At 35.8% G+C, this 10,699-nt stretch overlaps 1 protein-coding gene across 1 annotated transcript; it reads right to left on the bottom strand.

Annotated features, from left to right (window-relative positions):
• Nucleotides 1–206: 206 nt before the first annotated feature.
• Nucleotides 207–10,206, bottom strand: LOC121980498 (eukaryotic translation initiation factor-like). The gene is made up of 9 exons (XM_042532567.1): nt 9,812–10,206; nt 8,949–9,020; nt 8,333–8,428; nt 6,917–7,111; nt 5,348–5,445; nt 2,287–2,374; nt 1,827–2,177; nt 1,511–1,753; nt 207–1,397 (listed from the first exon to the last, which is right to left on the bottom strand). The coding sequence occupies exons 1-9, from the start codon at nt 9,986–9,988 to the stop codon at nt 384–386; spliced, it is 2,334 nt and encodes a 777-aa protein (XP_042388501.1). The 5' UTR covers nt 9,989–10,206; the 3' UTR covers nt 207–383.
• Nucleotides 10,207–10,699: the final 493 nt, after the last annotated feature.

Below are 10,699 nucleotides of genomic sequence, written 5' to 3'. Positions count from 1 at the left end.
AATAACCCCGAACCAAACGCACCCTAACAGATTTGAAATATTACAAATCAGCATCAAATGAAAAAAAAAAACACATAGAAACAAATTAACAATCAAATCTTATCCCATAAGATCGATCATAGATTAACAACAGATTAAAAAAAATATTGATCTTCAACAGGAACTACATTATTCTGTCTAAATCAATAACCAAAGAACACATCATATAATCTCTCAACAGTATGAATAAACTAATTGTTGCATACAAATTTACTTTAAGATGATTGTTCTACATGTGACTCATCAAATACAAATCCATAAAACACGGCAAGGATAAATGGAGAAATACCCACAACTACTCTATTACAAAACATAGACTAAATAATTTTACCATAATACTAAACTCATTGAACCAGTTGCTCACAAGCCATTACTAGTACTGCTTGTGCATCCAGCACAGCTTGGCCATTAGGACTTGCTTTAATTATCCTCATAGCAGCGGTCAAAATTGTAGATTGGAAATCAGCATCTTTCACATTTTTCATAACTTCCTCCAATACCTTAAAATCAGCACCGCCAATCAGAATGAGTCTACCCATAACCTCGCCAAAATAGGTAGGTGCTTTTGGTAAGTCAATAGCAATGTCATCCAGCATTGCCCCATAGAGTAAGCAGCCTTCCCCCAGATCTCTTGGAGTAAAGACCTTAGCCAACAAATACTCCAAAAATTTCAAAAGAGGATCTAGGAAAGAAAGGCCTTTGTCCAGAGCCATATTGATAGCTTCCTTCACTACCTTGGGGTGGTATTCAGAGTTCTCTAGCTCCTCTATGCATTGAAGTGCTTCATCCAGAATTCGGATGTGGAAATACTCATCAAGAAGAGCAACTGTCTTCTTCTGTAGCTCATCAGGATTGAATTTAAGTACAGTCAGTGACTTATCAGCGATGACAGGTGGTTCCACTTGGTTGACAGACCTCAACATTTGAGGCATGGAATCTACTGCACCTGGTAGAGTAGAGGTTGAAGGACGAGTTGGTGGTCCATTGCCCTGAAACAATGCACTGGTCTTGCCAACAATTGAGCTACCACTACCTTGAGGTAAGAGCCTAGAATTGAGAGATGTAGACTTGGCAACTGAAGTGCTATTGATTCGATTAGCATCACCCCTTGACATAGATTTACTCCGTGGAACTTCCCACAAGTCCCCATCTAACCCAGGCATTCCAGGCATTTTTCTTGTCCCAGGCATCCCAGGCATCATACCACCAGTTCCAGGTCTATTCATAGGAAATCCAGGACTTGGAGGCCCTAAAGGACCAGCATCACGATTATTTCTCATACTAGCAGTCGCACCAGGACGCAGTCCAAGGTTCTTTTCAGCCTCAGAATGAATTTCACTTATAGTCTTTGCCTTGACCTACAAGACAAGAAAGATTTAACCTTAAGAAAAAAATATATAGTTGCTAGATTAGTTGACCATAAAAAATTCTCCATTAGAATAAAACAGCAAAAACCAAAGTAGTTTTTTACCTCTTCTCGTCGAGGGACCCAATTGTTTGCACGTAGGTCAAGCACACCACGAACCATAAATCTTAGCCGTGGGGCAAGTTGGGGATTTCTAGTTAACTCCTTCAGATGATTGAAATAGGCATCATTAAAACGACGGGATTTGGGACTCTCATCCAACTGCTTCCCTATTGTATTGAATAACTGGCAGATTGCCTCAACATTCTCTTCAGCAGGGCATGTTCTTCCATCATGTCCCAACAGCTTCTGCTCAAAACAACTATTAGCAATGATCTGGGTATATAAAGTCATGTACATTAAAAAAATAAACAAGCACTACCTGAGCAATATGATGAACTATTTTTTCTGGTACCATCTTCTCTTTCAAAAGTTCACCAATGAGGCGAATGTTACCAAGAGTACGGAGTTTCACCATTCTCTCTTTGTCTCTGCGCTCCATTTCTTGGTCAGGGTCATTCAGCTTTTGCACTTCTGCTCTCAGGCTGTCAGCACCTTCAAATGCCTCCTGACAGTTATTCAAGAGTATTCGCTTGAAAGTGATCTCTTTCCCTCCCTCTTCTTCAGGAGGGAATGGAGGAAGTTTTTCATTGAGATCAGCACACAGACGAGCATACATGGGGCAAAATGTTGGCTCAAAAACAGCTTTTTCAAATATGAGAGTTATGACATCCTGCACCAAAGTTGTTTAGTCCACATTCTTGAGAAATAAAAGATGAACTTTACAGAAAATCCAAAACAAAAAAACACTATCACAACTTTAAATCAGGTAACTTCAAAACCTTTAGAATATCAGCAGTTGTGATTCCAGCATCGATTAACTGCCCCTTCAGCAGATCAAATTTTTCTGGTGTCAGCTTGTTCAATATACTGCAATCAACCAACTACCACATAATAAAAACTTTACCAGACACGAGTTAGCAGATGAATATCATAGAACAGCACAAGAATATTCAGTGTAAAATCAGAAACTTAAATGTTTCAATCCAGATACGTAAAAAATCTGGAATTAATAGCAGTTGTCAGTAATTACAGTTTAATGGTGGTTGTTCAGGGGTGAATTAGGGGGTGTTTGGTTGATGGGTTTAGGAATGAGGGAATAGAATGATAGTAAAAGATAGTGTTTGGATTGTGGATTTGGGAATGACATTTTGGGAATGATTACTAGATTTATGGGAATCAACCAAACCCATATAACTTGATGGGTTTCATTTCCATTCCTATTCCCATTCCACCCTACTATCAAACCCATACCCATAGTCATTCCCATCATTTAACCAAACGCCCCCTTAATCTGTTTGGGGCAGATTAACTGTGATTAGAAATGATTATGAGTCAGGTTAGCTGGACCCAAATTTAGTCTAATGTGGAGCTATTTGGGCCATTTAGGCATAATTATTGTTTGGTTAGGTCTATCAGGTGGGAGTTGTGATCAGGGTTAAGTAGATTCAAATTGAGCATGATTCGGACTTCTGTTGATCAGTTTAGGATGAATCAAATTTGTCTTTTGTCAAATTTGTCCATAATTCTAAGTGAGTTGAGTTTCTTAGGTTTATTTAAAGCACCTATCCTTCCCTTGGAAGTTGAAACCCCAAACTCCTCTCCCTTCATTTGTTGCTTCTCGAGTTCTCATAAGCCACAACAGCAAGCTCATGCCAGTTGATCACACAATAGGCCGTGCGACTGCCCTCTTCGACAAGCGACAATCATTGATCTCCCTTCCCTAGCAACCTGCAACTTCAACTTTCCTTTCTTCCACTCATGACGCCTCTTCTATGGGGTAGTATCCTCATGGATGTTGCGCGTCCATCTTTCCCAACGAACGATGGGCAACCAATCTTCTTCCGTCTTCCTCTGACAAATTCTCTTCTCCTGCAACAGCACTTTCTCCCCATTCATAGATGGTGCCAATCGTTCCCTCCATGAGTCTCTCATTTGAATCAATCTCTACATTTCCTCTTTTAATCAAAGTGATCTTTATAATTTCTTTTTCTTCAATTATAGTAAACTTTCCTTATTGAGTTATTGTTGTAATCTTCGTATTGGAGTTGCTTTTGGTTCAAAATGGCCAGAAATTCTTGATTTAGCTTGACGGATCATGGAAATTGCTAGATGAGTTTCTTTTCCTAATTCTGCTTTGGATTTTGAATTCCTAGATATGGGTTAGGGTAATTCTTCGCCGAACGTGTGATGTTATGTTGTGAAATAGACCTATTTGTTATTGCAACTTGATTGTTCTTTTAGTGTTGTTAATTGAGTTTGCATTAATTTCTTTAATTGGGGTTTTAGGTTATTGTGGTCCTTTAAAAAACAAAGGTAGATCCACTACCTTAGTGGCCCCCTATGCCAGCCCCATGGATATGGAGGGATATTGTGATCCTTTAATATTTGTTGTGTAATAGCTCTTTCTTACAAGGCAATTTATTTTTTATTTGTAAAATTTGGAAATTGATTGGTATGGTTTTTTGATGTTGGTTGGAAGGCAAATTCCTTTATTGTGAATCTTAACTGCTGGCATGGTGTGTCAACTAAAGAGGGTGTTTATTCATATCTTATAGAGTTAGTCTTTCAGTGGAGCTGAGAAGATTTGGGCCAATTGTTGTTGATGTGAACTCGTTTGATGTGGGCAATTTTCCTTTCTTGATCTCTTGATACATGACCTTGGTGCATGAAAAACAAATTCTGAATGAATTAATATTGTTTAAAATACTGCTATGAGTATTATAAAAAAAAAAGGATAAAATTTATGATTAATTATGGAAATAGGGTGAAACTAAATTATTTGTGGGTGTATACATTGGTAATGTTAATTGTTAATTTATTTTCCCTTTCATGTGTATTGTGCTATCATTGTAGGCTATCATGTGGAATCACACTTGAAGGAGTTCTAAAATTATCACATTACTCATTCGCTGCTACTTGTCGTTTAAACTATTTCGCCCTTCCATGCTTGTAATTGACTTCTATTCCAATGTCTGTATGTTTTTTCAAATGTTATAACTTCTTACATCTAGAAGTAGTTTAACAATGCACAACAAGCTTAGCACAACATTTGAAATTGTTGTCCCTCAATCTAATCATACCTTAAATGTGAAATTGTTACATAATTATATAATTCAAAGTGAAATAACCATTGTGAAACCCCTTAAGAAATACTAAAAAATGTGAATATTTTAAGGTTAGTCATGTGATATAGGACTTCTGAACACCCACAAACAATGTCGGTGCAATCAACATTAGGTGATACGCTAGGTTGATACGTATTACCAATGAGGGCTTTAACTAATGTAACTTAGCTCCCCTCTGGAATCACCTCTTAGTGGATTCATTTGTTATTAAAAAAAGTGAAATATTAAAATGTGGATATACATATACGTGTGATTATTAAGAAAAGATTATAAATAAATGTAAATATTGCCTTTTATGTTAAATGCACTTAAGTAAAATGTTAATGCTTCAATAAGACTATTAATTGTATCATTTATTCGAGTTCTTAATTCAAAATAATAATTCATACAAATCTTTTTACATTACCCACTCTGAATTCGTGCCTACTTTTAAGAGTTCTTTGGCCTCCAAGTGCAAGTTGGTAATCGTGGTTGCCTAAAAGCATGTGTTTAGTTTATCATGCTTTACCTTGGCATTATTATGAACCAGACATGGCAAGTGAAGCTTGTGCCTTAGCAGGCTTAGCTTAGGTGGGTGTGACATAAAGTCAAAGCAGATTAATCGTTGAATACACAGCTTCATTGTGGCACATACTAATGCACCTTAAGAGCTAAACAAATAATAATCAAATCATCAACCCATCTACAAGACTAAATCAAAATTTGTACTAATTACCCTTTAACTGTTTTCAGCACACGCTCTTTTTCAGAGAGATTTCCTCTTCGCGCAGACCAGGGCACTTCAGCCTTGATTAGGGCAAGAGTAGGTCTACCCTACAATGTTGTGATTTAAGAGTATTAATACTACATCTATAAAAACCAGACAGGCAATGGGATCCAACAGGCAAGGAGATAGACAAATACTAAAACTCCAGCAACAGCTATAAAAAAATTCACACAGAATAAGTCAATCACTGCCTACAAGATGACTAAAAATGTCACATCAATCTAACTGAGGTAGTATAAAACAACTTGGAGCATCTAGATGTAGGTGCAAAGACATTAGAGTAGCAAGTGCAACAGCAGATTCATGCTCAGAGGATTGTATAACAAGTATAAGAAAAATGCTTCGTTACAGAAAGTTCATATAACTTTCCATTTGAGATTATGATGCAAAATTATATGAATAAAGATTCAAAACAATGAACATAACAATCTGATATGAGATGGAAGAAAGTAGATCCTTTGGCATGTCTCTATGTTACAAATCAGTTCATGATTGAACTGAAAGCTAAAGACACAAAGTAAGAACCTAAAGATGACAGGACTAGGTTGACTGACATAAGTACATGCATACATACGCAATCAATTAACAGCCCCATGAACATGAGACAAGTAGGATCATACAAAAAACAGTTAGCACTAAAATATAACTACAAGGCATTAGCAATGCAGAAATAGGATAATAAAGACAAGCATTCAACAGCAAAAATGCGCAAAAAAAGACATTACTTAGAATGATACATCTCTATGATGCTAAATAATGGATTTAATTAATTTAGATATAAGCTTCAAAAGTTAAGAAACAGATGATGGGGGTGAACACAGTGTAGGAGAAAAAACAAACGATAAAATAGCAAACATCAACCTAAAAGTCTTGGATAACCTGCATGCTTAGTAACAAAGCAAGACTTTTCCATTTGTACAGCTCTAAGAGATTCCATTTGCAAAAGAAACCCAAAGATAGGCCTTCAAAAAGGATTGACAACTCAGTAGATCTACCACCAAGCAACATAAATGCAGTCTTTCAAAATAGGAATTGAATTAAACAAATCAACAAGAATAAAGCTTCCATTTTGCATAGTAGTAGAGCATATAGTTACATGTCAAAAATCCTTTCAAAACCAAAATTAGAATGTCTTTTTCAAATTAACTTTAAGCAAGCAAGTTTATTTTGAAAAATTGATTATGGATATTAATCACAAAAGAATAAATCATCAGAAACATGATGAATAAAAAGACCAAAATCAAAGACAGACAAAAAAAAAAAAAGGCAGCCCGGTGCACGAAGCTCCCGCTATGCGAGGTCCCGAGAAAGGATCACACAACCTTACCCTGTTTTTTGCAAGAGGCTGTTTCCAGGATTTGAACCCGTAACCTTTTGGTCACAAAGCAACAACTTCACCGTTGCGCCAAAATCAAAGACAGACAAATTTAGAAAAGATAATTTGACAATAAATGGATGTAGGTAAACCATATTACTCAAGTATATCAAAGAAGTTCTTAAATTCACTAATATCACTACCTGAGATCCTTGAGTGTTTGAACTAAACTGTAATTGTCTTATGTCTTGGTAACCAGAACTCGAGATATTTGACTCTTTATTATCCCTGATTGTGCTCCAAGTTCTCTCATCAGCAGCTGCAGAAGATTGCACTGATCGGCCACGCCAATCACGACTATCTTGCTCAAAATAACGATTCTGTGTTTGGCTTGCCAACTGGAGAGCACATGCAGGCGCTATGAGATTTACGGATCATTGAAAAGGACAATTACAATAAAGACAAAAACTTAATAAAAATTCTAGACAATGAACAAGTTAGAAATTTTAATAACTGATGAATATCTCATACAGTAGTATTTTTGCTAGTAATTAGACTTTTGCAAGACAGAAGCTTCTCAAATGAAATATTTCAGCACAACTGCACAGAGGACACTTAATGGCTCAACCATGATCAAGTAATTATGGATTGTGACAAGGTTTAACAGGTATTAGTAAGGTTTCCAATTGCAGATAAGCAAAAAAAATGAACCATTTCACTTTTATCAAATTGCAAGTTCAATAGTAAGAGTTGGGAAGCTTACAAAACATGATAGATTATATGTTTATTTTCATTAAATTGTTTGATTTTATGTCTAATAGACTATGTTGGATTTTATGGATTGGGATTATTGTTTAAATATTATTAAATATTTATATATTGCATTTTAATGCTAGGTTTTAAGTAGTGTTATGTCAGGTATAATTTGACAAATACTAAATTGTCTAATATATAGTTATTAGATTGTATAATGTATTAGTTAATATTCAAACTAATTTATATAGCAATAACCAAATGCATTTATGTTGTAATTGAAGGGGAGCCTTGGTGCAATGGTAAAGTTATTGTCATGTGACCAAAAGGTCACGAATTCGAATCCTGGAAACAGCCTCTTGCAAAAAGCAGGGTAAGGCTATGTACAATGGATCCTTCCCCGGGACCCCGCATGGCGGGAGATTCGTGCGCCGGGCTGCCTTTTTTTTATTTATGTTGTAATTATTAATTTGTTTTCAAGTATTTAGGGTCAATTACATGAATCGTTTACCTTCTATCAGAATCTTATGTAATGTTATATCACTAGTTATATTTCAATCCTCTTAAGTGATTCTAAATGTGTCAACTATGCTTTTGTTCAAACTCTCCTACTCATTTCTTCCTAAAATTAAAGAATCAATTAGTTGTTTCTGAACATCAAAAATCATATCATCTTAACTTGTTTCTCTCATTTTTTTGACAGCTACACTAACAAATCCTAGATAAACTTTTGTTGAATAACTATGCTGTAATGATTTGTATATTGTATATAGTAAATACATATGATTATTAACAAAATATAGCTTTGGCATTTGAGAAAAAAAAGTAGCTTCGGCAATCAAAACTAGTAGTAGAAGAATATATACATTGGCATCATTATGGCCCCAAGTTTGATCTTCAGGAAACAGTTCAGCATCAACCTCCTGTTTGATTTTCAAGATGTCTTCGAATGCCTGAGCAAACTGCAAAGCCAAAAATAAGATATTAAGACACAAGAGGATTTACTTGCAAAGTTTACCCTAAACAAGACCAATCACCAATACTAGAAATCTTTGATTTAGTTTATTAGAGAATTGATCTAAAACCTCCTAGCTTAATCCTTAAGCAAATATTTCAAAACTGAAACAGAAAAAAGTAGCCTCTTTGTAGGGTGATTCATTAAAGGTGCAAACCTGAAAACCTGCAATTATGAATTACAGTACGGTGGTGATTCAAATTCTGAAAGTGACTTTCTTAAACAATAAATCAGTTGTCGGCCTTATAGAAGACTGACAAAGATAAACTACAGCATCCATAATAAGCAAAATGAATAAGATGGATTGACAGTAATTTGATGAGGAAACTTGTGTATGTATCCCAAATTTAGCTCAAACCATCATTGATAGGCATGCCAAGAAGATGCCAAAAAGGTTCCAACAAATTAATAAAGAGATATTATTAGGAAATGGAAGAAACGGTTCAGAAATGAAAATACAGAAGTACCTGACGAAGTTGCATAAGTTGTTGCTTTGTGTAGCGGATGTGTTCATGACTCTCAAGCCAGGGGTCTCCAGTCTAACAAAATAGACATTAAATTATATTAGCTGTTTACTGGCCCAATGTTTATCCAGAATGAAACTAGCATCACCAGAAAGAAACGCTTCAGAATTTCATTTGTTTAGATAACAGAACCACAACAACATGTTTTAGTCAAATGAATAGCACAAGAAATTGGAAAGTGAATCGTCAATTACCAGAACTCAAGAAATTCACCATAGGACTAATTAGTAAAGATAGTTAAAGGTTTAGTTAAAAAGAAGATACCAGAACGAGTTAGCTGGAATACATTTAAATTTGTAGGACTAAAACTGTGTAATAATGTATATCAAAGTTATTGCAAGCTCCACTCAAGAATGTCAAGGAGAAATATATAGTCAGAAGATAGTCAATTGTTTTACTGCAGGAAAATTGCTGGCAAGCTATATCAGGAATAGCCAAAAAAAACAAAAAAAAAATCTAATCTCTTAAACAAATGATAATAATTTAGTGAAACAAATAGATAAATTCATTCAAACTCGAAAAACAATACACTCCAAACAAAATCGTAGTGCCTTCCAACTACTTTTCCGGTGTCAAATTAACTAGATTACTCGACTCTGGGACTAAGAAGCGTTATATTTCACCAAAATAATCGATTTTCATGCAGATGGAGTAAAATATAGTAGATCAACGAAAACCAGATGTAAAACTGATGAATCTTCGAAACAATTCAGCTTCAGAACTGGAAATCGGATAAAAATAAATCAAATACACCAGCTGTATCAATCAAAATACAGAATGAATTGCTAAAAGAGCTTTCCACCAACCTTGACCGGGATAGCCGCGACGACGCCACCATGTGGGCGGAGGACAGGCAGATCGAAGGGGCTGAGCGAGGCGCTGCCACCAGAAATCGAGGATTCAAACCGAGGGGCTACAACTCTGCTGCCACGGTTTCCTCCGCCTCCAGGCCTCAAGCTGATGACCGTCGGATCTGACTGCATACCTCGCTTGATCCCTTCTCTTAAATTCTTTTCTCTCTCCGAGACGGTGCCAAACTTAAACCCGGTCGGCGCCGCAAGGGTAGCAAAAAAGAGGAGGGAGATTAATAAAGATGCCCTTGTCGAAACCCTCTTCGCTCGGCGATGCGAAGAGAGGGGCGAGAGGAAGAAGAGACGACGCTAAGCGGCGTAAGCCCTTATATTTTTCAAGGGCATACAACGCAACGCTATGGGCGTTTTAAATACAGTAACAATCAATCTAACCAGACACGCCGTAGTTATTATTGGACTCCGAGGGAGTATTTTTCTGGGTAAACATATTAACGGGGAAAGAATATATTTCACTTTTTTAATATATAGCAAAAGCGCTCAGTTCAAGTGTTCCTATGTCAATTCGTCCAGTCAACACCCACGAGTTAAATCACACATATCATTATTAACCATTAGTATTCATCGTCAATGTACTTATTCATACCTCTTTAAATTAATACGAAAAAAAAAAACATGAATGATTATTAATTATTAGTACAATGACTAATATACGAAGAAAGATATACTCAGATATATCAAAATTTAATTTCAAGACCTAATATGATAATATTTTATGTCTTAACTATCATATCGTCCTGTGAAAACTTCACGTTTTTAATATAAAAAAATGATAAATATAATTAGCTTCATTGATTAGATCTGGAATGACTGACCCAGTCTTAT

The sequence above is a fragment of the Zingiber officinale genome, chromosome 5A (genome assembly GCF_018446385.1).
Source record: "Zingiber officinale cultivar Zhangliang chromosome 5A, Zo_v1.1, whole genome shotgun sequence".
NCBI classification, from domain to species: domain Eukaryota; kingdom Viridiplantae; phylum Streptophyta; class Magnoliopsida; order Zingiberales; family Zingiberaceae; genus Zingiber; species Zingiber officinale.
The sequence above is the reverse complement of the archived record's forward strand: the minus strand, read 5'-3'. Positions and strand labels throughout refer to the sequence as shown.

Coding starts and splice junctions, on each gene's coding strand:
- LOC121980498 (XM_042532567.1), bottom strand. CDS start 9,988: ATGCAGTCAGATCCGACGGTCATCAGCTTGAGGCCTGGAGGCGGAGGA. Junction 5,446..6,916: donor CAAACACTCAAGGATCTCAG/GTAGTGATATTA, acceptor ACAACATTGTAG/GGTAGACCTACTCTTGCCCT. Junction 2,178..2,286: donor CAACTGCTGATATTCTAAAG/GTTTTGAAGTTA, acceptor ACTTTGGTGCAG/GATGTCATAACTCTCATATT.